This window comes from Delphinapterus leucas, chromosome 16 (genome assembly GCF_059928025.1).
Source record: "Delphinapterus leucas isolate spDelLeu-1000000601 "Yukka" chromosome 16, BTC_Dleu_Yukka2, whole genome shotgun sequence".
In the NCBI taxonomy this organism is placed as follows: Eukaryota; Metazoa; Chordata; class Mammalia; order Artiodactyla; family Monodontidae; genus Delphinapterus; species Delphinapterus leucas.
Genome location: NC_143144.1, coordinates 61,838,325 through 61,866,255, shown reverse-complemented (window position 1 = coordinate 61,866,255; position 27,931 = coordinate 61,838,325). Strand labels below are relative to the sequence as shown.

The 27,931-nt window shown below is 36.4% G+C and overlaps 2 protein-coding genes across 4 annotated transcripts in view; one reads left to right on the top strand and one right to left on the bottom strand.

Moving 5' to 3' along the window:
* On the top strand, positions 1-27,503 carry PCGF6 (polycomb group ring finger 6). Of its 3 annotated transcripts, XM_089897334.1 has the most exons (11): positions 7-460; positions 1,189-1,288; positions 1,381-1,477; positions 2,280-2,335; positions 2,436-2,495; positions 3,450-3,558; positions 5,793-5,951; positions 8,173-8,200; positions 17,054-17,152; positions 22,801-22,887; positions 26,262-27,503. In XM_089897334.1, the coding sequence occupies exons 1-11, from the start codon at positions 98-100 to the stop codon at positions 26,316-26,318; spliced, it is 1,215 nt and encodes a 404-aa protein (XP_089753460.1). In that variant the 5' UTR covers positions 7-97; the 3' UTR covers positions 26,319-27,503. The 3 variants fall into 3 exon arrangements, with proteins under 3 accessions (XP_089753461.1, XP_089753460.1, XP_022424585.1); XM_089897335.1 differs by lacking the exon at positions 22,801-22,887 and having other exon boundaries at positions 1-460; XM_022568877.3 differs by lacking the exon at positions 5,793-5,951 and having other exon boundaries at positions 15-460.
* The window catches only part of INA (internexin neuronal intermediate filament protein alpha), a 28,939-nt gene continuing 24,853 nt past the window's right edge, over positions 23,846-27,931 (bottom strand). The window contains exon 3 of the mRNA XM_089897330.1: positions 23,846-24,754. Coding sequence (XP_089753456.1) covers positions 24,730-24,754 — 25 coding nt within the window. The 3' untranslated portion in view covers positions 23,846-24,729. The remainder of the gene's footprint in view (positions 24,755-27,931) is intronic.

Genomic DNA, 27,931 nt, shown 5'->3' with positions numbered 1-27,931 from the left:
CACGCCTGCGCACTGTCAGCTCAGGCAGGCGGGCGGAACTCCCGCGCTATCCAGCCACCTGGTCTCGGTCTCGCCTCGCCTGGTCTCTACCCCTGGCATGGAGGGGGTCCCTGTGATAACGGCAGGCACCGCGGGCTCTGCCAAGGCTGAGGGAGCCGCAGCCATGCCGCCCCCGCCTCCCGTCTCCCCTCCTGCCCTTACCCCGGCGCCCGCAGCGGGTGAGGAGGGCCAGCCGCCACTGTCCGAGGCGGGGGCTCCCGGCTGCTCGGGCTCCCGGCCCCCTGAGCTGGAGCCGGAGCGCAGCCTGGGCCGCTTGAGGGGCCGCTTCGAGGACGAGGACGAGGAGTTGGAAGAGGATGAGGACCTGGAGGAGGAAGAAGAGGAGGAAGAGGAAGAAGAGATGAGCCACTTCTCGCTGAGGCTGGAGGGGGGCCGGCCCGACTCCGAGGACGAGGAGGAGGTATTGATGGCCCCTGTTTGACCACGCCGGGCCTCCTCAGTTAGGGCCGGGTTCCCCGCTCGCCGCTGAAGCCTTTGGCACTTGCACGGACCCTCACCTCTCCTTGCGCTGCCTGCTTGTGGCGCGGACCGGCCTTCTGTCCCGGCCCGGTTCCCTGCCGACTCATATTGTAACGTTTCTGCAGTCCCTTAAGCTCTCTGGGTCCGACTCACTCATTATTGAAGCTACTGCGTGCCAGGGATGTAGGCGCCAAGGGTACCGGCCTGCTGCCCTCCAGGAGCTTACAGTGGGCCAGGGAAACAGTCCATTTCTACAGGGTGTTGAGAGGATGGGAAACCCTTCCCCACCTAGTCAGTCTCTAATTGGGAGATTTTTTTTTTTTTAATGGGGCAGCGCATACTTCATAAAGTTAGACAATATACCTAGTTACTCAGAATTAATATTAAACACCAGTATCTGGAAAGTTTGTCCATTTCGCGATAATTCATATAGTAAGATGCCCCTCATCTGGCAAGTATCTCCAAAAGAATGAGATCTTTTCGGAACATTGGTTTATATTGTGTTATTGTAACTTTGATGAGAGTGTTTGAAGGGTTGGAGGTAAGGTAACATGTTTCCATGTTGCAAAGTAAGCTACACATTGTTGATAATAAAATTTGGGGATTATCGCTTAAGAATTTGAAAAGGCAAGGACTTGTGTTTTAAAACTATTTCCATTGCATTTGCAGCGCCTGATAAATCTCTCTGAGCTGACCCCATACATCTTGTGTTCCATTTGCAAAGGTTACTTAATAGATGCAACTACCATTACAGAATGTCTTCATACATGTAAGCATATAGTTCATCATATTTCCCAATAATATGTTGATTTTTTGAAATGTCTTGAAAGTATCCTAATTTCAACATTTTTTTCCCAACAGTTTGTAAAAGCTGCATTGTAAGACACTTTTACTATAGCAACAGGTGTCCAAAATGCAACATAGTAGTACATCAGACACAACCTCTTTACAACATAAGGTAAGAAGAATATATAAGTAAATTTTATATTTTAGGTATACTTTTTCTGAAAGCTTGAAATTGTGTAGTTGGTAATAAATTCTTGACCTATCTCAAAATGACGAGAAAGGGAAATACATATTCTTTAAAGAAATACATATAGAGCACTTACTGTGTACCAGGCACTGTAATATCCACTGGGAACTTTAAAAAAAAAAAAAAAAAAAGGCACAGATCTCTTTTCTTGAAGATTTTAATTTCATCAGCCAAGTTGATGAGGCTAGTTTAGGCTTATCCTTTTCTGTGTGTCTAGAATTCTATTTTTAAAACTAATACCTGAAATAACTGGCCTCTTTAGAAAAGCCTGTCTGTCATAGGTCATTGTGGCTTATTAAATTTTCAGTTCATGCTCAGTTTCCTAAGGGAAGAAAAACACTAAAGGTGACCTGCTTTCATTTGTTTAGCAAATACTATTATGTTTTTACTACCTTCATAGAAGAGAGTTTTGCAGATGATACACAGAATTTCAAAATACAGTCTCTGCCCTCAAGCTCACATTCTTATTAAGGGAATAAGACCAGTTCACATGGAACAATTTAGCAAATAGTTCAAGAGTCTATAATTACTTGTAATTATGACCACATACAATTACTTGAGGTTCTCTCAGATGAGAACCATGAGTGCTACCTAAAAGTAACTCAGCTCTGAGAAAGGAGATAGTCACCCCTAAGAGAAAACAGTTACTTACAAAGAACATCATTCACTCTGTACCAAATGCATTTTTCTGAATTCTGAGGTATTCTCCATCCTTTCCTTTTATTAGGTTGGACCGACAGTTACAAGACATAGTGTACAAATTAGTGATCAATCTAGAGGAAAGTAAGTTTATTTTATTACATAGTTGTGAATCCCAGAATCTCTTCTGACTCTGCTAGTTACATTTTAAGTGTAATTTAGTCTGTGTTTTATCATTTTTTAGGAGAAAAAAAGCAAATGCATGATTTCTATAAAGAAAGAGGTCTAGAAGTACCTAAACCTGGTAAGTTTGGGTGTATACCATAATGTATTTATAGATTAAAGAATACTAACTTAATAAAATTTACTCCCTTTGAGGTTCTTTTTGGTGATAGCTGGTTATTTTATGATCAAAGAGAGAGAAAGATTTTGAAGGTCATGATTTACTGTAATCCAATTTAATTATTTATAAGGATTAAAGAGTACAGGCTCTGGAGCTATATTGAGTGTGATCCTAGCTCTGCCACCTTACTAGGTGTATGACTTTGGCAAATTACTTCAATGTCTCAGTTTCCTCTTCTTTAAAGCAGGGATAATCATAACACTATAAATTGTTGTAAGGATACATTGAATAATACAAAGCACTTAAAACAGTGCCTGGAACATAGTAACTGCTCAAATATTAGTTTTTATGATGATGGTAATGTCACAGTATGGAAGTTAGATTTGGGTGCAAATCTTCATTCTTCCACTTACTATGTGGGTGACTTTAGGCAAATTGCCTAATCTCATTAAACTGTAATCTCATTTTCTTTACAATTAAAGTACACAAAATTGTAAATCAACTATACTCCAATAAAATTTAAAAGAAAAAAGCATTAGTACCTATGGCATGCAATTATAATAAGGGCTAAATGAGATGGTGCATGTAAAGTGCTAAGCATGAGCCCTGAGCCCTGGCACATAGTAGTGCTTATTAAGGGCTACCTACAGCTATTGTTGCTGTTATGCTGAGCTCTCTCTGTGGCCCTGATAAACCAGCCATACATGTCTGCCTTCCATTGTGGAGTGCTCCCCAGGCTTGTCACTAATTTCACTGGCTTTGACAGATTAACTGATATTATTTTAAAAAGGGAGAGTGAGTGCTTTATGATCTTTTAAATAGTCAACATAGTTAAATTTCTGTAATTATTTTCCAAAGATCTCAGTTTATGATATTTATATTCTAACTCAACTTTTTTGTTTGGCTATCAAATAGCTGTTCCACAGCCAGTCCCTTCGAGCAAAGGAAGATCTAAGAAAGTCTTAGAATCAGTGTTTCGTATTCCACCTGAACTTGACATGTCTTTATTACTAGAGTTTATTGGGTGAGTACCCTAAACCTCTACCTCTAAACTTTAAAATAAAGAATTTTTTAAGTCCCAACAGTTACAAAATCATCCTGAACTAAGGTCATATCGAGCTTTTCTGATATCCTTTTAAAAAATAATTCTGAAATATTTAAGACCTAGAAAAAGGTACTAAAGAGTAGTAAAATAACCACTTGTAGCTCCATCATCTGGCTTTTGAATTAAACCATGCTAATATGGCAGAAGGCACTTGGCTACCTCTTCCTGTTCATTCCCCCCTTCCCTTAGAGGTTAATAACTACTCTCCTAAAAGTAATGATTATCATTCCCATGCATTTTTTTTATGTGTTTGCCACATGTGTATCTATTTCTAAACAATATGTAGAATTGTTTTTGGCCACTTAAAAACTTTAAATGGTATCATACCATGTTTTCTAACTTGCTTTTCTCACTTAGCATTGTATGATTCATCCATGCTAAAATGTATAACTAGTTCAGTCATTTTCACCATTGCCTGGTATTCCCTTAAAATAAATATACCATAATTTATCTTTTCTTGTACTGTGGAACACTTTGTTTCCAATTTTTTTCCTATTATAAACACTGTTGCTTTAAGCATTTTTTACGTATCTCCTTATATATATATGAGATATTTTTCTAAGAGTGTAGATTTGCTGTGTCTTGGGATATGTTCGTCTTCAGCTTTACTTGGTTTTGCCAAATTATTTTCCAAAGTAGTTGGATATCTCCCTAATTAATAAAAATTGCTTCTTTCAAACACTGTAGCATATGGTGTACTCCATTATCCTGCAATATTGTTAGGCCGACTGTCATCATAGAGTTGGCCTGTATCAAACTGTAGTTTTCAAAATAATTCCATAGTTTGCAGGATAAACTAAAATGCCTTTCTTGGAAGATCTAGATCTTCCATTTTATGTCACTGATGACTATTTGACTTCTCAGTCACTTCCTCCTTATAACTCTAGGTTGCCTGTATTATTTATTTAGTATCTAGCTTGTACTATGTTGTATTTATCTCTTTATGTAGTCATCCTGTGTTCTCAACTGATATTAAGCATCCCTGAGAGGCGAGAAACCTTTCTTACGCCTCCACAGACCCCACGTAGTAGTGGTTGATGATAATGAAATAAAGATCTCTTTAGAAGAATGAGAAGAAATCATGTAATACCAGACTTTAAACCAGCAATTTCTGTTATTAAAGAATGTATTCCAACCTAAATGTCCAAAAGGGAACTGGTAAAATAATGGTATATAGCAATGAACATGTGCTAGTAACGTATGTGCTAATATGGAACAATTGCCAAAATTCACTTTCTCAAGTGAAAAAAGCAAGATGCGGAAGAGAATATATAGCATGTGCTCTTTACGTTTTTTTTTAAAAGCGGATGGTGGGCATATATACATATATATATATTTTTTCCCCACAGGCACAGACCATTCCTGAAAGGACATATAAGAAAATGTTGATAGCAGTTGCTTCTAGAAAAGGGCACTGGAGTGTATGAGTATAGAATTGGAAAAAGTCTTACTTTTCATTGTATTTGACTTTTTACCATGTAACTTGATTTTTAGTAAGTCTAGTTAATTAAAATTTGAAAATTGAAAGGGATTTATATTTCTAAAAAAAATATTTTCAGGAAATGTAACCTTTTACACTAACGCACAGTTGGAACTGACAGTTTTTTTATACCTTTTTTGAAAAGTGGCAGTAATGCAAAGATGGCAAATATGTGACAAGTGTGCTACATTATCTCTGTCTGTCCAAAAGAGAAATCAATACTTAATCATGGCAGGCTTTCCTAATGAGTGAGACTTGAGTACTCTGGTCAAAGCAGTCATTACCACTTACTGGAGTTGTTACATTGTTAACACATTCCCTGCTGTAGAAAAAAAGAGCCCTCACTTGGAATAAGAAGATCTCTATTTAAGTCCTAGCTCCTTTGTTATATAGCTTTGTAAAATTGAGGTAATCGCTGTCTGTTTATTCATAAGATGTTTATTAAGGTCCTGCTGTGTACCAACACAGCACTCTGCTAGCTGCTGGGAATGTAATTGGAGTAAGTCAGCCATGGCTCTTGCCCTCGTGGAAATTGTATTTTTAACTTCTCAGAGCTTCAGCTTCCCTATCTGTAAAACAAGAGAATTGAACCTTATATGTTGAAGATTATGATGAGTAGTCTGTCCACGTCATAAAATAGTCTTTTATCTGTTTTCAAATGGTTATGGGGAAGAAAGCTTCCAATGTGGCAAAGAGCCCTTTTGAAGAAGTCGCCAGTCCTCAGAGTTAAATCCCCACATGTTTACTACATTGAAAAGCTTGGTGTTACCACTGAAGTCAGGCTACTGAGGGTAACCCATAGGAAGCTCTTTCATGGCAGGACAAATTGCAGGTGAGTTTTAACCTGATGCAAATACAAGGGCAAATTTGGTCCAGCTGGTGACCCTGCTTGAATTGGATTAGCAAAAATCCTGAGGTAGGTTCAGCCCGTGGAAGTGATTTTTCAACCACTGGAATGAATATGAGATTCCCCGCCCCCCTAAATTTGGTATGCATGTTTTGTGATCTTAAGATAGTCTTGTACAGTACTTCTCCTTTTTGTTCTTCAGTTTCTATGTGTAAAGTAGAAGATTATAAAACCTTAGGCAGTATAGTGTATATAGAAAGAGCATAGACTTTGAAGAGTGTAACTGAAGGTATGTAACCCCTAGGATGTAGCTTAACTTCTCTGATCATCAGTTTCCATATTTCTAAATTGGGGATTATAGCACCAACTCACAGGATTGTTAAAAGAATCAACATATGGTATTTCTAACATGTCTAAACTATTATCAGTATATGAATATTGAAATAATGCAGGGTCATTCAGAAATAAAGGTTAAAGTAGTCTGTGGTGCTGTAATGTGTACAATATCTGCCTAGTAAAGAAAATGGACTCACATGAAATAAGTGTATGAGAGAAGATATGGCAAAAATTTAATGCAATCTTAAACTCAGTGGTGGTTAGTAAACCAGGGAGGTGCTATCCCACTGTATGCTATGTTATCCAACTGGGGTCTTATGTTCAGCTCTAGGCACTACATTTGAAGAGAGATGTTAGTAAGTTGAGGTGTAATCAGAATAGTAAAAGGTGTGAAAACTATGTCGTGTGTAGTAGCAGAAAGATTGACTCTAATTCACAAGAGTACCAAAAGGCAAAACTAGGACCAATAGGTGTAAGTTACAGGGAGAAACATATTTGATCCAGTGCAAGCAAGCAATATCTAACAAAGTTGCCCACAAATGGAATGAACCGACTTGTAAGTTAAGAAGCTATCTCTTTAGATATTCAAGCAGAAGATGCCCATATATCATGGATTCTATAGAGATAATTCTTATAATGAAAAAGATATTTTATTTATTTATTTATTTTGGCTGCGCAGCTTGCAGGATCTTAGTTCCCCAACCAGGGATCGACTTGCGTCCTTGGCAGTGAAAGCACGGAGTCCTAACCACTGGACCACCAGGGAATTCCCGAGGATATTTTATTTTGTAGCTCTTAAGATATTATAACCTTAGATTTACATCTATATAGTGTATACATAAATTATGTTTTATGTTTGTCAGTATAACATATTCTATAGGTATTTATACTATCTATATTGTATATTAATATATTTCTCTATATTTGTATTATAAGAATACTCTAGATGATGCAGTTGTGATCTTGCCTATTCTTCACAACATGATAGGGAAGAAAGAATGTGAGCTTTGGGAATTCCCTGGCGGTCCAGTGGTTAGGACTCAACGCTTTCACTGCCCTGGCCCAGGTTCAGTCTCTGGTCAGGGGAACTAAGATCCAGTGCAGCATGGCCGAAAAAACCAAAGAATGTGGGCTTTTATATGTACACCCGCGTTTGAAACCCAGCTTTATTACTTACTAGCTGTGTGACCTTAAGCAAGTTATTCAGCCTCTCTGAGCTTAATTTTCCTTATCCGTAGAATGGTGATTCTAATGCCTGACTTAAAGGGTTACTGTGAGAACTGAATGAAACACATGCATAATATATGAAGACCTAATATAATGCCTGGTGCATAGTAGTTGGTCAAAAAAAGTTTGTTCCTTGTCTCCTCATGATATAAAAGTAATTGATTTAATCAAGAAATCTCTTTGTACTTTTAGAGGAAAAGCAAACTGAGTAAATCATGCCCAGGTGATTATGTTACAAGTAAAACAACAGGAAATGTAGCAGCTTTCTTGTAAGGACTCTATCTTGTAAACGTTGCTATCAAGAAAAAAACACATTAATTATGACAGAAAAAAAGAAGTTTTACTTTAAGCTAGAAAATGTTAGAATGCTACATGTGGGGGAAATATAAATATTAAGAGTATACTTTTAACTCCTGGAAGTAAATATACAAAGCAATGTAAAATACTGTATAAAACTGCCTTTGCCTTACCACTAGGTGGCAGATATGACAATTAACTACATTTGTTTATTTCATAAAGGGGTAGGTGACCGTGTTTTAAAATTAAGTTGATGTTCCTCAAATATGTGTGTTTATGTTATTTTTCTGTGTTATATAATTAAACATATAGTTCAAAATTGATTAATTTTGCTTTCGTTTTTCAGTGCTAATGAAGGCACGGGACATTTTAAGGTATTTTACTTTTATTTTTCATTTACTTTACAAGAGGACCCTGTAGCACACAAATTTAAGATTAGCAATCATATGGAGACTGTCTTCAGTTACAGTCTATAAAATTTGTTCTGTAAATAAAACTTGTTGAAATATGAAGTACATTCAGTAATGCTCTCTTATAATAGGTTTATGAGAAAAGAGTTATTAAGTAGGGATTTGTTATTAATTCAGAACAGTGGTCTAAGGAAAAATAAGTGAGTAATTTTTAAAACTGAAACCAAATGCCGTGTTAATTCGGTGATTAAAAAAATGTTTCAAAGCATTTTTTGCATATTTGGCATTTAGAGTTAAATATGAGCTTAAAATTTCATTTGCATGTAACATCTTTGGTTGAAGTTAGCCTGCCCCAACTTGTTACTTCAATCATTTACTGAAACTTTAAAGGTAAGAATGAACTCTTTTGTAACATACTTAAGTTCAGAGTTGTCTTAAAGGCTTCAGCATCACAGGTGCCATTGTACACAGTGTTGCTCCTATAGTATGAATCATCCAGGAAAAGGTGACTTTTTTAAAAGGGGTAAATCAGGCCTATAGTTACTTGGGATTATAAATATATAAGGAAATAGTTGACTTTGATCAGGTTAGATTTTCAGTGACTTTGTCAAAGTCTATACTAAAATATGGGTGGGGCTTCCCTGGTGACGCAGTGGTTAAGAATCCGCCTGCCAATGCAGGGGACACGGGTTCGAGCCCTGGTCTGGGAAGATCCCACATGCCGTGGAGCAACTAAGCCCATGTGCCACAACTACTGAGCCTGCATTCTAGAGCCCGTGAGCCACAACTACTGAAGCCCACGCGCCTAGAGCCCATGCTCCGCAACAAGAGAAGCCACCACAATGAGAAGCCTGAGCACCGCAACCAAGAGTAGCCCCCTCTAGCCGCAACTACAGAAAGCCCGTGCACAGCAATGAAGACCCAGTGCAACCAAAAAAATAAATACATAAATAAGTTCAAAAAAAATAAATAAATGAAAATAAATTTTAAAAAAAACACCTAATAAAAAATAAAATAAAATATGGTGAATTATACCTGGTTGGGCATAGTGTTTTGTTTTGTGACTATAATGGCTTAGGAGGCATAGGAATTGAATTGAAGCATAGGAATAAATGAGTACTTTTCTGGATGAAGTATATTATGGGTTTTTCCCAGAGATCATTGTGATGGAGGGAATGCAGTGTTAGGTTTGGTAACTTTTTACCTCTTCTAAGTTGTAAAATAACCAAACTTATGGTGATTAACTTTAGGAAGTCCTTTCATAGTGTACTGGGTGGGAAAGTAGCATATAAGTTTCTATATGGGACAAGTGTAGAGTCATATGCTCCTAGAGTTCACTGAAGACACCTGTCCAGTGACCTGTAGTAGCCAGACGAGCCAACAGAGTGTAAGAATGTCGTGAAGAAAGAACTAAAAATTAAATTAAAATATTAGCCTATTGCTTCCGCGAAAGCACATATGCGCTTAGAATATTTATGTAGTTCTGATCCTCATACATCAAAAAAATATGACACTACCACCTATGAAGTGTTCTTGCCAAAAGAAATGTGAAGCTGATCATACCCCTAGATTACTAATTTACAGGAAATCCAGGGGACACAGGAACTTATTAAAGAATATTATTAAGAATATAATTTTAATAATATTAAATTATTATCTTTAATAATATTAAAGAACTTATTAAGAATATATAATAAGCCAAATCTAGACAGTGGAAAACTGCAGGACAAACAGTTCTGTTTCTCCAGCAAATAAAAGGGAAAGACGTAAAGAGGGAACATGTAGATAGAACATACTGATTAAAAGAGACTCAAGGGACATCAGTGTATGGCGTTTATTTGGATTGGATTTGAAAATAAACTAAAAAATTTATGAGATGATAGCCCCAGATTTTAAGTAACCCAAATATCCATCAGCTGATGAATGGGTACACCAAATATGATATATCCATACGATGGAATAGTATTTGGCAATAAAAAGGAATGAAATATTGATACATGCTACAACCTGGATGAACCTTGAAGACATGTTAAGTGAAAGAATCCAGGCACCCAAAGACCATGTTATATGATGCCATTTATATGAAATGTCCAATATAGGCAAAAGCATAGAGAAAGGAAGTAGATTAGTGGTTGCCAGAGGCTTGGGGGAGAGGGGAAATTGGGAGTGATTACTAATTGGTAAGAGTTTCTTTTTGGGTGATGAAAATGTTCTGAAATTAGATAATGGTGATAGTTTCACAACTTTATAGATGTACTAAAAACCATTGAATTGTATACTTTAAAATGGTGAATTTAATGGTATGTGAATTATATCTCAATAAAGCCATTAAATTTTAAAAAACAAGCCAAGATCCAATAGAAACTTCGAATAGAAGCATTATTTGTAGTATATTTAGTGTATACATTTGAGAGTACAAAAATATATCTGATAAAAATAATATATGCATAAATTAGAATTTTAGCTTGAGTCCATCACTGGTTATTACATTTTGTGTGTGAAATCTTTGTTTTATTTTGATTTTCTCTGTAATAACAACCCTAAAAATAATAAAATTATTTTCTACTAGGTAAGAAAATTGAGATGGTGAAATTTGTACATTTACTGTCTATTTTCTGATATCAAGGAATTTTAAAGTATGATAGTGGTATTATGTTTTTAAAAAGAGTTCTTATTTTTTAGAGATACATACTGAAGTATTTACAAATGAAATGATGTGTCTGGGGTTTGCTTCAAAACAAAACTGGGGAATGGGGGCCAGTAAGCAGTTGGGGTAGGAAATGGATGGGGTATACTTAAAACAAGATTAGCTGTGGGTTGATAAAGTAGGTTTATAGAAGTTTATTACACTGTTCTTATAGTTTTGAGGCACTAAGTTTTCAGTGTTAACTAATGATACTGATGTTAGTTTGCAGGCTTATGTCTATAAGAGGTAATGAATATATTGTTTTAGAAACAAATGATCGTATTTCTGCATATTTTGACTATTTTTATTTTGCTAAAACAGTCATTTTTTAATATTTTCTTAGCTAACACATTGGCAATCTTAACATTTTTCTTTTAATTCTGTATTTATAAGGGAGTTCTAGGTTTTGATATTATAGCTCAGCATTCTCTACTACTTAAAAAGCTGTTTTTATACCTTGTCTTTTATTTATTGTTCAAATAAATATGTCTGACTAGGATGATGCCTAGTTAAACTATTCACCATGTACACTTATGGCATGAAAATCATAAAGTCTATTTGTTACATATAATTTAAAAGTGTTTCACCAAGCAGTCATATAGTTCAGAAAATTTTTTCTTTCACTTTTAATTATGAAAATGTTTAAATACACTGAAGAGTAGACAGAATAGAACCTCCATGCATCCATCACACAGCTTTGCCAATTAACTAATGACCAATTTAATTTCTTTTATACCTCCATCCACTTCCCTCCTTTCTTTTTTTTTTTGGCCTTGCCACACGGCTTGTGGGATCTCACTTCCCCACCAGGGACTGAACCCGGGCCACAGCAGTGAAAGCGCCAAATCCTAACTACTAGGCGACCAGGGAATTCCCACACGTCCCTTCTTTCTTTCTTTTTTTTTTTTTAAATTTATTTTTATTTATTTATTTTTGGCTGTGATGGGTCTTCTTTGCTGCGTGTGGGCTTTCTGTCTGGTTGTGGCGAGTGGGGGCCACTCTTCGTTGGTGCACATGCTTCTCATTGCGTTTGCTTCTCGTTGCAGAGCATGGGCTCTTGGTGCATGGACTTCAGTAGTTGGGGCTCACCGGCTCTAGAGTGCAGACTCAGTAGTTGTGGTGCATGGGCTTATTTGCTTCCTGGCATGTGGGACCTTCCCAGACCAGGGGTCGAATCCGTGTCCCCTGCATTGACAGGCGGATTCTTTTCTTTTTTTTTTTTTTAATTTATTTATTTTTAATTTTAATTTTTGGCTGCGTTGGGTCTTTGTTGCTGTGCACGGGCTTTCTCTGGTTGCAGCGAGTGGGGGCTTCTCATTGCGGTGGCTTCTCTTGTTGCGGAGCACGGGCTCTAGGGGCGCGGGCTTCAGTAGTTGTGGCTCACAGGCTTAGCAGTTGTGGCACGTGAGCTCTAGAGCGCAGGCTCAGTAGTTGTGGTGCACAGGCTTAGTTGCTGTGCGGCATGTGGGATCTTCCTAGACCAGGGCTCGAACCCGTGTCCCCTGCATTGGCAGGCGGGTTCTTAACCACTGTGCCACCAGGGAAGTCCCTTCTTTCTAATATTATTCCGAAAGAAATCCCTGGCATTTTGCCATTTCATCTGTAAAGTGTTTCAGTACTCTTAAAAGATGAGTCTCTTTTTTTAATGACCACGTAGCATACCAAAAAAAAAGTTACAAAATGTCAGTGTTGAGAAAGATAAAAATAAAGAGACAGACCTATTCTAGATTAAAGGAGATTACAGAAACATGACAACAAAATGCAGTGTGTAATCCTTCATTAGATTCTGGATTGAAATAAGAACAACTTGTAAAGGACATTATTAGGACAACTGGAGAAATTTGAATTTGGACCCATTTAGATAATTGCATTGTATTAATGTTATAAATTTCCTGATAATTATATTGTAGTTATAGAGGAGAGCCCCTTTATTCTGAGATGATAACTGCTGGTATATTTAGGGGTTAAATATCTCAATGTCTGCAAGTAACTTAAATAATAAATGTACACGTATATACACACATATTACATACATTGGAAGAGGTGAAGCAAATATAGCAATGTTAATCATTTGTAAAGTAGGTGAAGGCTATCTGGATCTTCATTTACTAGTGTAACTTCTTTGTAAGTTTGTGATTTTTCAAAAGGTTGGAGGTGGTGAATAAAAAGAAAATAAGTTTCTTACCAAATATCTAGTCAGTGTACAAGTTTTTATCTCAGCCGTAGTGGGTGTTTTGTTTTGTTTTTTTAACATCGTCGTAAATCAGGATCCAAATAATGTTCACACGTTGTGATTGGTTGATAGGTTTTTAAATCTGTAAGTTTTCTGTTTCTTTTTTCTTGCAATTCACTGTTGACAAAGCTGGGTCATTTGTGCTATAGTTTCCTACAGATGGGGTTTTGATGTTGCATCTCTGTGCTGTGATTTAATGTGTTCTTCTGTCCTCTGTCTTTCCCATAAACTAGTAGTTAAGTCTGAGTGTTAATCAGACAGGTTTGATTTGAGGGGACCAAGAATACTTCATAGTCGGTGGTGTTTTTGTCCATCTGGAGGCACATTAATGTCTGGTTGTTTGTGTCTTTGTGTTGTTAGCAACAATTGGTACTCAATGTCTAAGCCCATTAACTTAATAGGGTTTGGAAAATGATGCTGTCATTCCTCCTCCTTTTATTAAAATACTTCAATAATGAGGAACTTCTATTTGATTAGCCAGTGGTACCATTCATATAGGAAAGAAAGAATAAATTACAAGGTTCAAAATAATGAGTTGGTTCATTAGCATGCTCCAGTCCTAATCAATTAGGTATTTTTGATTTTGTTTTTACTTTAATATGAACTCATGCATTTAAATATATTTGTGGTTTAAACCCCTTTTAATTATTATCTTTATTGATGTTCAAATTGTCTTATCATAGATAATCATGGTCTATAATAGCTTCCTTGCTATCTCATATGACAAGATGTTCCATGCTCAACTCGTACATCTCTTGCCCCAGACACAGAATCTGTCATTTCTCCAAGGTGTCTTTTGGTGGTATTTCAAATTCACCATCTGGTTGCTAGGGATTTACCTTGTGACTGGGTTGGTAACTATTTTCAGTTGACAGAGGTAGGAATTTTTTCAAGGTAAAATGAGTTGATACCATCTTTTTAAAAGATATTGGGTTGGCCAAAAAGTTCACTTGGAAAAACACGACCAAACTTTTTGGCCGACCCAATATTTTTAGTGGTATGCATTTTCTATAGTCAGAAAATAACTGAATGTCCCTTAAATCTCCCTATAGATTCTACCTTATTGTTTCAACTTTCTTCTCAAATTGACCTGTGTTATAGATGGTAGGGAAGATTGCTGTGCTTAATTTCAAAGAAGTAAAATTCTTCTGTGGAATTTTTCTTTCCTGTTTATATGCAGATGGTAGGAGGCTATTAGATGCAGCAGGGGAAAAAAAATGAGTTGACCATTTAGGTGAGAACCTGCTTTGTAGCTTAACAAAAAAAAAAAGGCAAAAAACAAAAAAAGCAAATTGTTAAAAAAGCTGGATCTGAATTATATCGGAAAAAAATTCTGTTAACTTGTGAGCCTGGGGTATGAAGACTAAGGTTAACCACGTGAGAAGCCAACTTTGAAAGCCAAGGCCAATGTTTTCCTTTCAGTTACTGGCAGATCTCATAATTCTGTTCTGGGTGGTCTAAAAAGTACAGTATTGATAACTTTAGCTAAGTTGGATAAACACTTGGGGGTGAAGTGCTCACCAAGAACTAGAAATGATGAATATTGAATTGTCCTCTGTTGGTATACCTTAAGCCTACTATTGAGATGGTAAGCCCCAGAAATTAACCTTCAGAAATGCACCGGTTGCCAGGCAGGCATCTAGCTAGATTACCCAGAATAGCTTCTCAAGGCACATGATGGGATTCTCATGCTAATCAGGCAGTGCCACCTACAATGCGGTACCTTCATCAAGACTTCACCTGGAGCACTGCTGTATCTGCTCCTTAGTGAGAAAGACTGCCTTAGATTTTCAAGATGATTCTTAAACCTGCGTTTAAAGAACACGAACCTTTGCCATTTTTGTCTAGATTATATCAGTATCCATGATGACAACTAGGTCCTCTAATTAGATTCCTTTACATAAAGAACAGAATAAATCAATACACTAGTAATAACTAAGTACTTACTATGTGCCAGGAATTATTAATAGTTATTTACGTATATTAACACACTTTCCTTATGATAATTCTATGAGGTAGGTGCTATTAGTATCTCTGTGTTAACAATACAAATGGGGAAATGGAGACACAGAAGCGTTTAGCAACTTGTCCAAAGACTTGCAGCTAGAAAGTGGCAGAACCAGGGTTTAAACCCAGGCAGTCTCTGGAATATCTGCACTTAACCTGCTATCTGCTGCACTGTGGTAATAAGGGATAGATCTATTGTTAGGAAAGTTCTTAAGAAACCAAATTACAGATAAGAGAGCTGAGTGCTGTTACATGGAAGAAATGTGTGCCTAACCTGCCTGGGTCCTCTTGGTAGCAATTCTGGGCTCCCTCTCTGCTAGTGCTAGAAAAACATTGTTCACATTTTCCTAAAAGGTACCCTTTTAGTTCTTATTACCCCAGCTTTTCATTTTTATTAATAGTAGTATCCTTAAAATTGCCTCAGAGAGAGAGTGGCTAGGTAAGCATTAGTTTCTACTTTAAAACCCTATGGTCTCTCTACCTATCACCTTAGACTGTTGGATCAGATTCCAGCCATATACGTCTAGATGTTAATCTTTTTTTTTTCTTTTTTTGCGGTACGCGGGCCTCTCACTGCTGCAGCCTCTCCCGTTGTGGAGCACAGGTTCCGGACACACAGGTTCAGCGGCCATGGCTCACGGGCCCAGCCGCTTCGCGGCATGTGGGATCTTCCCGGACCGGGGCACGAACCCGTGTCCCCTGCATCAGCAGGCGGACTCTCAACCACTGTGCCACCAGGGAAGCCCCGATAATCTTTTTATTTTCCACCTTTAAAAGAAAATTTCAAACTCATACAAAGGTAGACAGAATAGTAAAATGAATGCCCATGTACACATCACTTAACTTCAATAATTATAAAATCATGGCCAATCTCAATTCATCAATACCTTTAACACTTCTCTTATATAATCTTGAAGCAAATCCCAAACTATCATTTTATCAGTAAATAATTGTTTGTTTCTAAAAGATAAGGATGTTTTATAAAAACATAATAATGAACTATAATTTTTATTTATTTATTTTTATAACTTGTATCTGAATGTGTAAAGCAGCTTTTAAAATATTTATTTATTTATTTATTATTTATTTTGGCTGCACTGGGTCTTAGTTGCAGCATGTGGGATCTTCGTTGTGGCATGCAGGATCTTTTTTTTTTTTAATATTTATTTATTTATTTGGTTGCACCGGGTCTTAGTTGCAGCACATGGGCTCCTTAGTTGTGGCGTGAGAACTCTTAGTTGCAGCATGCATATGGGATCCAGTTCCCTGACCAGGGACTGAACCTGGGCACCCTGCATTGAGAACATGGAGTCTTACCCACTGGACCACCAGGGTAGTCCCAATACTATCATTTTTAAAATTTACAGTAATTCCTTAAATATCCACATGCTATTTAAATTTCCTAGATTGTCTTATGAAAATTGTTTTAAAGATTTTTAAAAATCAGGATCCAAATAAGATCCATATATTATAATTGGTTGATATATCCCTTATTTATAGGCCTTGTATCTTTTTTAGTCTAGTGGTTCCTCCTCAGCCTTGGTTGGTTTTTTTTTTTTCCCTGAAGTTTTTTTGTTGAAGAAACCAGGTTGTTTGAGACATTGAATCTTGGGTATTTGCTGTCAATAAATTTTACTCTAAGTTTTATTCTTGATGAGGAAGTAAAACAAATCAGTAAGCCATTCTATTAAAAAAAATTGTTGACATACTTTTTGGAGAGGTGAAGCTAAGCAGGAATTCTTTTTTTTCTTGTTTGATAAATTAACTCAAATTTCATAGTAATTTTTCTTTCATAAATCTATTGAATTATCTTTGCTATAGAATGTGCTTTAAGGTTTATACATTTTATGTATATTTAATCTGAAATTGGTTTGTTTGTTTACTTTTGTAGCCATTGGAAAAGAAGTTTGTCCGAGTTTCAGGAGAAGCAACTATTGGACATGTAGAAAAATTCCTCAGAAGAAAAATGGGTCTTGATCCAGCTTGTCAGGTAGAGTATATGTGTGTAAAAAGACAGGAAGTTGTGAGATTACCTTTAACATATTGAAGAAAGAACCGTCTCTAGGATTTCATGCAGTGGCTTTTGTTTTATGACATTGTAGATATTGTAAATGTTAATTGAATATTGGTACACGGTGATCCCCACCCCCAAATTTAATCACATTTGACTTGCTGCCATTGGTGACCATCTATGGGTGTCAGAGAAAAGCTGAGGGTGTGAGAACGATTAAAGAGCTTCTAGAGCTTCAGCTCCAGCTCTTTTCTTTTTGATAGTAGAGCAAAAGTTTACTTTTCCATCCATTCACTTCTCTTCAGAGGACATCCTTGGATTTATCAATGTTTAGCTCAAGACACCTAGAAAAGTGAAACAGCTGTCTAATATAGACTCTGTTAGTTTCCTAAGGATTGAAAAAGATCTCTCATTATAGCTATATAATACTTTCTTGTTGTAAGATGGAAATCTCAAACCTCATGTATTGTTGCATATAAAGTGTAAGTAAACTCATAGTTTAATAATGTGGGCCAGTGAAAATGCACGTTTATATAGCTCTGCTTTTTCATTAGTCAAATTTAAAAGGGGTTTTTGTTATTCTCCATCATGTGTAAAATTTTATAGAATAATTTTTATCTAAAATGTCTATTTGCTGTAGATCTGAAATTTTGCTAATGTTTTTAGTATCAGTATCTGCCGGTACTAAATATATATTAAGTTCAATTAAATGTGATTTCTCTCACTGACTTTGACATAATGCTAGCTGTATCTCATGGCAACTGAAAATTGGAAATGACTTATCTATCACCTTGTAGCCAAAGCATACTTGAGGTTATTCTTAGCCTTTTGGTTAGAAATAGATAGCTGTTTAGGGACTCCTGAACAAAGAATTGTGAGTAATCCCATAATAGTCTATTATTTCTAAAAGCAGAAATCAGAAGACTTGCACCTGATTATATAGAATAAGAAGTGGCACCCAAGAGGGCTTTCTTTAGGATATGGATTACTTCCTCTGTGGCTAGATATTGATCAGAGCCATTTATAAGTTTCACACTGGTGTTTTAAGAAATTTGGTTGCCAAAGCTCTAAATTGGTTTTATTGTAAAAATGGTTTTATTGTAAAAATGTGGGTTTATTTTTTCCTCCTATCACAGAATTCAAGGCTTTTAACATTTTGAAATAAAATGATGTAAAATTTGTTTCAGTCTTTAATTTTGTCTCTCAGCTCTTCGCTCTTTAGGTAAATATTTTTTTTTCTAATTCAGGTACTATATAGCTGGTAACATTCATAAATTACTATTTCACCAAAATGTTAAAATAGTGGAACAGAGAATTATCAAATATGCAGACCCATTTGTGACTAAAATTGTTTAAGCCTTCTAAATCCAAGAGACAGTAAACAAGAGTTACTTCTAATATGAACAAAACATTGAGCTAGTTAACCATTAAACAAAATAAAATTCTTGGTCAACCCAGTCACTTGAGCCTTCTGTGCTGACCTTCCTTAAAACCATTTAGTCCCAAATAGAAAATGTATTCTTTGTTTACAGATATGTGACCTTCGTAAATGGTTATTTACTAGCAGGAATGAATGATTACTAGGGGACTGTTAAATGATAAAATACCTTTAAAAGTACTGTTTATTTGTGGCAGATAAAAATAAAAAAGGAAGACAGTTCTGAAAGATAAAAAAAATGTAGACGTGTTCTTAAGAGATTTAAGTTAATTCAAATCAGAAATCAATAATTATCTGAGTAGACTTCTTTCACATAAGAGCCCAGTGCCTCTGGATCACCATGGTTGATTTAGTGGTGTTTTGAATTTATTGCTGTCTTATTGTATCTTGTTTTTTAATAACTCTTGTGTTCCTTTGTACATTATTTGACCTTCAGACCTTATTTTGCTGTTTTGAAATGATTACCACATTGATCACTAAATATTCTCTATATAAAAGATGTGGTAGTAGATTTTGTTGTTAATCCTACCACAATTAATTCCGTCTTAAAAGATAGGTTCGTTTTTTTTTTTTTAATAAATTTATTTATTTGGCTGAGTTGGGTCTTCGTTGCTGTGCGGACTTTCTCTAGTTGAGGCGAGCAGGGGCTGCTCTTTGTTGCAGTGCGCTGGCTTTCTCATTGCGGTGGCTTCTCGTTGCAGAGCACAGACTCTAGGCGTGTGGGCCTCAGTAGTTGAGGCTCACGGGCTCTAGGGCGCATGCTCAGTAGTTGTGGTGCACGAGCTTGGTTGCTCCGTGGCTTGTGGGATCTTCCCGGAGCAAGGCTTGAACCCGTGTCCCCTGCATTGGCAGGTGGATTCTTAACCGCTGTGCCACCAGGGAAGCCCAGGTTCCTTTTTTCATTATTTATTTAGTATATGACCTTAACCCTATCATTGAATTGTTTCCAAATCATTTTTCAGAGACCCTAACATGTCATATGGTGTATCCCTACCATTCATTTACTATCTATTGGTACTAAATTGAGCATCTATGTGCTTGGCCTCCAGTACAAAGATGAGACAGAAGATGCCACCAGGTGACTCAGTTGTGTGGGAAAGATATAAAAGTAAACAACTGAATGACAATAGGTTATGATGAGTGCCACAAGAGCACAGAGTGAATGATTTAACTCTGGAGAGGTCAAAGAAAGGATCTGAAGAATGGATTTTTTTTTTTTTTTTTTTTTTTTGCCAGACAGACAAAGAAAAAAAAGAACTTTCTATCAAAGAAAAGTATGTATGAACAAAGAGGAATGAGTGTGGCACTGGCTCAATCAGTGAAAAATCCTGTCTTGAAAGCTTTAGTGTGATCTTGCTTTTAAAAAGATAAGGGTTTTTCTTCCCTTAAGACCATCTTCACATTACGATTTCTGCTCTGAGATTCAGAAATATCGTAGTTATTCTTCCTAACTAAGACTTAATACTCCAAAGGGTAGAAAGATTATGCAGAAAAGAGTTAACAAAGCAGTCCTGAGGCTGCTGCCTTTAGAAGGGCTGGCTTACAAGGTTGGCCCTTGCCTAGCATCTAGGAAGTTGGCTTGTAAAAAGTTCCCTGTGCTAATATGAAAAGTTACCTAACTATTAAGGGTGCTTCCCTGTACCTAGATTGTACAAACCATGGGTCTATGATGAGTAACTGCTTTGCTTCTGGGAGCCTGGAATTTGGTAGTTGCTAGGCAGAGAATGCCAACATGACCATCCCTCAATAAAAACCCTAAACTCTGAGCCTCGAATGGGCTTCCCTGGGCAGAAACACTGCACAAATTGACTACATTTCCACTGCTAGAGAAAAGAGTATGTGGGTGTTATCTCCTCTTGGACTGGGAGGGAAGAGCATAGGAAGCCTGTGCGTGGATTTCTCCAGACTCTACCTACATCTTTTTACCTTACTGATGATCTCACTGTGTATCCTTGCTGTGTTGCTGTAATTACTCATAGCTGTGATCATGCTGAGTCCTGTGAGTCCTTCTAGCAAATTATCAAATATGTGGGTCATGTTTGTGGCATCCTCAGAGATGTGATTCTGTTTGAATGAACTAATTTATGAAGTATTTACAGTCAAGTAACTTAAAAATCAGCATGTAAAATGAGAAGTAGTTTAAATGTTTATCAGGAGGATGGATATATAGTTTATTATATATTCATAAAATGGAACACTATGCAGCTATTAAACACAGAGAGCTAACTATGCATTCCAAAAGATTCCATAGTATATTAAGTTTTTGTTGTTTGCGTGTGTCTGTGTGTGTTTTCAAAATATGTAGAACAAAATATGTGGCATGATCCCATTTCTAGAAAAACAAAACCAAAATCCCCACATGCACACATTGCATTTAGGAGCATATGCATCAAACTGTTAGTAAATGGCTAATCTCTGGGGGTTAAGATTAAGTTGAAAAGAAAATTGTAGTAACCAAATCATAAATGTATACCATGTGGTGAAGCCCACTAAGAGTGGTCTCTGGATAGTTGGATACTTAATAAAAACATAATGTTAGTTTCCAAGTTCTTTAATTTTTCATGGACCTAAGTTCTGTGCACAAGATCTGCTATTAGTGCACGAGATCTGCTATTATTGCTTTCAAGTCCTTTTGCAAACAAGTCTTGCTTTGCCAACTTTAAAACTGGTAAGCATAAAACAAAAGTTGTTACTAATCGGAGGTTATTCATTGTGAGATACCACAGGGCTTGACTAACTGACCTACGGACCAAATCTAACCTGCCATCTTTTTATGAATTATGTTGTATTGGAACAGCCATACTATGGCTGCTTTCATGCTACAGTGACAGAATTGAGCACATGTGACAGTGATCCTGAGTCCCACAAGCCTAAAATGTTTATTATCTAGCTCTTTGTAGAAAGTTTGCCAACCCCTCACATGCACTTATCTTTGGAGAAAGATAGACCTGGGGACAGACCTGGGTTCCAATCTGAACTTTGCTACTTACTAGCCTTGTGACCTTAGGAAAGTTTAATGTCTTTACTTCTTAGCGTCCTATCTGTAAAATGGGAATTACAATACCTAGCTCACGGGAATGTGAAAATGAGATGAGATAACATATGTCAAATATATAGTGTAACAAATGCTGTGCATAGAGGCCGCTCAGTTAAATGCAACTGCTTTTACTATTCTTACCCAACCATGCTGAAGGTTTTAGGGAAACTAACATGCTGGCAGTGCATAGGATTTTTAGAGTAAACAGAATTTGAAGGTCGGAAATCTGGTTAGGAGACGGTTTCAGTGGTTTAAGCCTAAGAGCAGCAGTTGAAAGAATGATATGAACTTAAAAGGCATGGTGAAGAAGGAAGCAGCAGGACTTGGTAACTGCACGTGAGAAGAAAGGAAAAGGAGAAATAGGAGTTAGAGCTGGTATTTTGGTTTGGAGCAAGGAGAAATTTCATGCCGTAAACTAAACAGGGACATTAGGAGGGGGAGCCTGTTAAGTGATATGTTATTAATAAGATGTTGAGGACCTGTTCCCATTTTAAGGCAATGGGAAAGGAGTACTCAGTGAAAGAGAATATAAGGATTTGCATTTCTATTTCTAGCAAGTGAGTATACTGGAATCATATTACAATATAGTATATAACTGTACAACCATATCGTTCTTTCTAGAGCATTCTATATAAAAGTAGATTTATCTTAGAGCTTTGACCTTACTAAAAGGGCTGAAAAGACCTTGTTAAGATTGTTCCATCTGTAAAACAGTTCCCTTATTGTGTACTTTATGTCAGTAGTAGACTTTCCACTGTTGGAAAATGAGATATTCCTCATTAAGAAAATTATTCAAATAACTAAAGATTGCCTTTTTAAGCGTTATAAGCCCTATTAATCATTGTGTCATGAAACTTTTCTAAATAATAGACTTTTCTGTGCCTTCTTGGGCTGAACATATCAAGTATGATTTAACTTGTTCTCAGAGATTCAAGGAAATCATTTTGAATGCCTGCTGTCTGTCCTGCTATGTCCTCTAATGCTCCTTCCATTTTACTTTATTTGTTAAAAGTTTCTAAAATCTTTCTTGAGAGTGTTTAATCAGTCTAAAATAGCAAAGACTAGTCTAAAAATAATTATGTTGATCTTCCTCATTTTGTCATATGGTTTTCTGAAGCAGGAAAGCAAACTTACACTCTTATTTGCCTGTAGGTAGATATCATCTGTGGTGATCACTTGTTAGAGCGCTATCAAACTCTAAGGGAAATTCGACGTGCAATAGGTGATGCAGCAATGCAGGTAGGCCTTGGACTTTACCATATTTATGCCTAATGGACAAGTTATTTAATGAAAGAAAGATGTTCCATGTTATCAATAAAGTTTTAACAAATATTCTATAATATTCTTGAAATTATCTGGACTGTAAATAAGAAAGCTAATGTTTATTGAATGCTAACTGTGTGTCAGGCATTCTTCTAAATGATTTGTATCGATTAGCTCTCTTATTCCTCATAGTTTTATGAGATAGATATTCTTTTTTTCCCAGTTTTAAAGATAAGGAAACCAAGGTACAGAGAGGGCATGTAACTTACCCACAGTGAGTGAGTGAGTGAGCCAGGGCTCAAACCCCAGGCAGTATGATTCCAGAGGCCTTGTTTTCTTCTTTCTCCGTCTGGTATTGCAGTAGAGCTTTGAAGACTACGGGCAAATGTATCTGCAAGGACATTTCTTTAAGAAAAATTTGTAGAGACTCATTAGGCTATAGAGATTCACATACCATTCGTTGCTCAATTGGTAAGAAGCCATGGTAACCGTTATGATGTTTTAATTAGCCTATAATGTGAGTGGGAATATAATGTGACATCTGGTCAGGATACATGAAAACAAGATAAGACTTACAATTTTAATGAAGAGAAAGATCCAGTTTCTCCTGGAACTTTACCCTCTAATTCTAAAATCCGTTGGTGGATCATATAGATGAGGAAACTGGTGTAGAGAGATTAAGTAACTTGCCCAAGGTCACTTGGCTAGTTAGTGGTAGAATCAAGGTTCACCTATTAAAAATTTTGAGCTTAAAGCTTAGAATCTTAACAAAAGGGTAGCTGAATACTTATTTGGGTGATTATTTGATTATTCTTACATGTTTTTAGAAATATAGCACCATACCAATTGTCTACATTTTGGTAACAAATAATTCAAAAGATTCTTCATAAAATACAAAAGCAAAATTGTTTCTTGGATAAGTAAAGCATACTTAGAGATATAAACAAAACATTTCTTAAAATTTTTATAAGGTCAAACTTCAGAAATCTTAGAAAATGATTGTCTTTTTTTTAAAAAAATAAATTTATTTATTTATTTTTGGCTGCATTGGGTCTTTGTTGCTGCACACAGGCTTTCTCTAGTTGCGGCGAGCGGGGGCTACTCTTCATTACCATGCGCTGGCTTCTCTTTTTGCGGAGCATGGGCTCTAGGCGCTCAGGCTTCAGTAGTTGTGGCACGTGGGCTCAGTAGTTGTGGCTCATGGGCTCTAGAGCGCAGGCTCAGTAGTTGTGGCGCACGGGCTCAGTTGCTCCGCAGCATGTGGGATCTTCCCTGACCAGGGCTCAAACCCGCATCCCCTGCATTGGCAGGCGGATTCTTAACCACTGTGCCACCAGGGAAGTCCCGATTGTCTTTAAAAGTTAAGCTTGATTAGAAATGTAAGAATCTAGGAGTAAAATTTCAAAGTCAGTGGAGTGGGTAGAAAATATGACTTCAATTCAAAAAGTATTTATGGAGCACTATTCTAGACATGGGGAGATTCAGAGATGAGCAAGTCCCAGAACTTAAATAACCTGAAATATAATTAATTAAAGTCCTCATTGATAATAATGTGTCATGTAATCTCAGGACCTCTTAGCTAAATGAATAACATATCTCTGCAGTGGGAAAGCTAGGAGGTAGCAAGTGAGGGAGAGAATGGTAGGAGCTGAGATCTGAGCAGTTGGAATAAAACCATGCAGGACTTTATGGGCTGTGGTATGAACTTTGGATTTTAATTGAGTGAAGTGGGAAACTACTGATTGGAGAGATTTGTGCCAAGGACAGAAGAGACATAAGCTGACTTACCTTTTAGAAGATTCACTCTGGTCGGATAGTTTAAGAAAACCATGAATGGAGACATCTAAATATAAAATACAAATAATATTTATATATTTCTGTATATTTATATGGAATATAAACATAATAGACATAGAGTTAAATTTGAATTATAAGGAATTATCTCACTTCATAAAATGCAATTTTATACATGTATTGAAGTTTTGAGATTTTGAAACAGCTTGTAATTGTGAAATATAACTATATGCAAAAAAATTGACATTATGTAAAATGTAATTTGTATTCATGTAAAAATGTTAATAGGATCCTTCTGTGAGTGTTAGAATACAAGTTCATTTACTTTGATTAGAGTTAGTCTAGAACGGGTCTGATGGTCCGTGGGCAAGCACGGTATGGGACTGTACTTGGTTTGGCTCATTCTGATTTTTGAGTTTAAGTTCCTTCAGCTAAGCGTCTGCTCTCTGCTTTACCACTGGTCTCAACATACCCTATTTGACTACATGCGTGACTCACATAGTCATTTATGTAACTTTTCTGGCCTTTGTGGGCATTTGAATTGGTGAGCCCCTTTCTAGAATTCTGGTGAGTTTTCACCGAAGTTGCCAGTAACAGAAGCCAGACTGCAGTGAGTTGAATAGTGAATGAGAAATGAGGAAGTGGAGCCACGAAAAAGCTTAATAAAGAAGAAAGACAGCGATAGCTAGCGAAGGGTCGGAAATGCAAGGCGTGCATGCCACCACTCCCTCTATATGTTGCTCAAAGTAGGCCCATTGCCCATGGCATACTTCCCCAGTGAGCCTTCCTTTTAAGCTAGTTTTCCAGTTCATAGTAGATTAGAAATAACACCTTAAAAAGCACACTTTTAAGCAGCCTTGGTGACAGCACAAAGAATTAAGACCTGATATCAAGAGAGGAGACATAAAAAGACTCAGAAACAAGGCATCTGGAGTCATTTACTGTCAGGTTAAGTTTCCCACGACCCCAGAGGACATCACTGTGTTAGAGCACAGTGTAGTTACTGTTCATAATGATGACTCTGGATATCAAAGAAAGGGTAGATTGTATTGAACAGACTTCAAGGAGGAAGTAAAATGTGTGATACATTAAATGGGTAAGAGTTCCAAAATTTTCTCACTTGTTTTAGTTGTAAGCTGCATTTATGTAAGGAATAAATGTTTTGTTTTCTTAGCAGATCCATGATATTTTATGATAATTGAGTCTTTTTTAGAGAAGTCCACTGCTTGGGTGATATATTAAGTAATCTGTGCAGAATGAAATGTGTATCTTTTAGTTCTTTTTGAAGAAATGTTTTGCCATAAACAACCGTGACTAACTGTGGATACCTGGTAGTTTCAGAATTTTCTTCTGAGAGTCATTAAAAAGGCACATTAACAGGGAGTGTTTAGTAATGAAGTGAGTGAACAAGCAAGTTTATTTATCTTGGACTCTTTATTCTCTTTAAATCAAAGAATTTCACATTCATGTTGGGTTATGAAAAATAAACTATCTTTGACTTGATCATTTACATAACTGATTTTTAAATAACTGCAGAACACTTTTTTTCTTTTCAGGATGGTCTGCTGGTCCTTCATTATGGACTTGTGGTTTCTCCTTTGAAAATTACTTGAAGATTCTAAGGGTATTGTGAGGAGGGAAACAAAATAAGGAGACTTCTGCAGGATTGCATCTCACCAAAGAATTCCACGGAATATGTAATTGTTATCACTTTGTGCTGTTTGAGACATAACTTATCTATTTTCAGCACCAAGAATCATAGGATTTATAATTACAACTTGGTATTATAGAATGCATCTGTTTTACTAGAGACTATATATAAAAAAGCATCCACAGCTCAGGGGGAAATTTTTAAAGCAATGAATTTTTATGATTTCAAATACTTTGACATTGATTTTGTTTCCTAATCTTTGAGGTAAATCAGTTACTGTTTTTGTTTTTGTCTTCATTGAGCCATACCCCTTTCAAGTTGGTGGTTAGGATTCTGCTCTCTGAAATGGCATCAGTTGGTCAGTCACCCTTTTGGAAAAGAAGTGTGCTTTTGAACTGAAGATTTAAAGCCAGTCTTTGTTAAATTACAGAATGTACCTCTTAGACAAAGACCAAAACTATGGGCCACTTTTTGTATGTTGCCATCTTATTTCGAACTTGTAACTTTTTTTTTTTCAACCAGCAACACTACTAAAGAGATATTATTCACTTCTAAAAGGGATGGATTATAATTTTTCTGTGTGAAGAGACTGTCTCCTGTAGGGTTTACGGCCCGTACCATAAGCCTTCAGTGTAATAAACACTCCTTTAACATACCTTACAACAAGGGGTGCCTCTTTGCAACAGTATTTTTATTTTTTGAATGTTAGTTTGATTAACATTCATTTTGAGTACGTAATGTGATTGTCAGTACCTTGTAATGGCACTGCTTTTGAAAGTAATTTAAAAATTTGAGTGAATTTGAGAAGTTTACAGAATACTTGTTCATTGTTTCCTCAGTAAGTCAGTTTAATGTTCATTTTCGCATTACTTTGTCACTGGGATAAAGAATACGGGTGTTTGAGAGCTCACTCACTTGCATGCAAATATTTCAGTTTTAAAGACTGTTTTGCCTAAAATTATCATTGTGATGCTTTCTAAAAGAAATATTTTGTAGACCTTATTTCACTGCAAAATTTCCAAGTCTGCATAAAAACAATTACAATTGGAGAAAGATTGGCAATGTTTTATAAAGCATTTGTGAATTGTGTATAAATCTCTTCTAACATTTAATACAATTTTTTTAATAAAAATTTATTTTAACCTTTTTTGAAATGTTTGTGTTTATTGTGGAATTTTAAAAAATAACCAAAACTCTTTAAGAGACGACATAGCCAAATCAAAGTTAAACTGTGCCATCAAAATAGATATTTTATAAACATCTTTACCTTCACTGGTTATACTAGATGCCTTTATTTGACAATGGACAGAATAGCAACTATGGAGCTCATTGCCTCTTAAATGTTTCTTGCACAAATTGCTTACTATTTTTATTCTTGTCCCATGTTAACATCTGTGTTGGGGATCCCCAAGACCACTCTCAGGTTTAATGGTTCACAAGAAGGACTCATGGGACCCAGAAAGCTATTATACTCTTGGTTATAGTTTATTACCGTGGAAGAATACAGATTAAAATCAGCAATGGGAAAAGATGTATAGGGTAGAGTCCAGGAGAAACCAGGCACGAGCTGCCATT

Coding starts and splice junctions, on each gene's coding strand:
- PCGF6 (XM_089897334.1), top strand. CDS start 98: ATGGAGGGGGTCCCTGTGATAACGGCAGGCACCGCGGGCTCTGCCAAG. Junction 461..1,188: donor ACTCCGAGGACGAGGAGGAG/GTATTGATGGCC, acceptor TTGCATTTGCAG/CGCCTGATAAATCTCTCTGA. Junction 2,336..2,435: donor AGTGATCAATCTAGAGGAAA/GTAAGTTTATTT, acceptor ATCATTTTTTAG/GAGAAAAAAAGCAAATGCAT.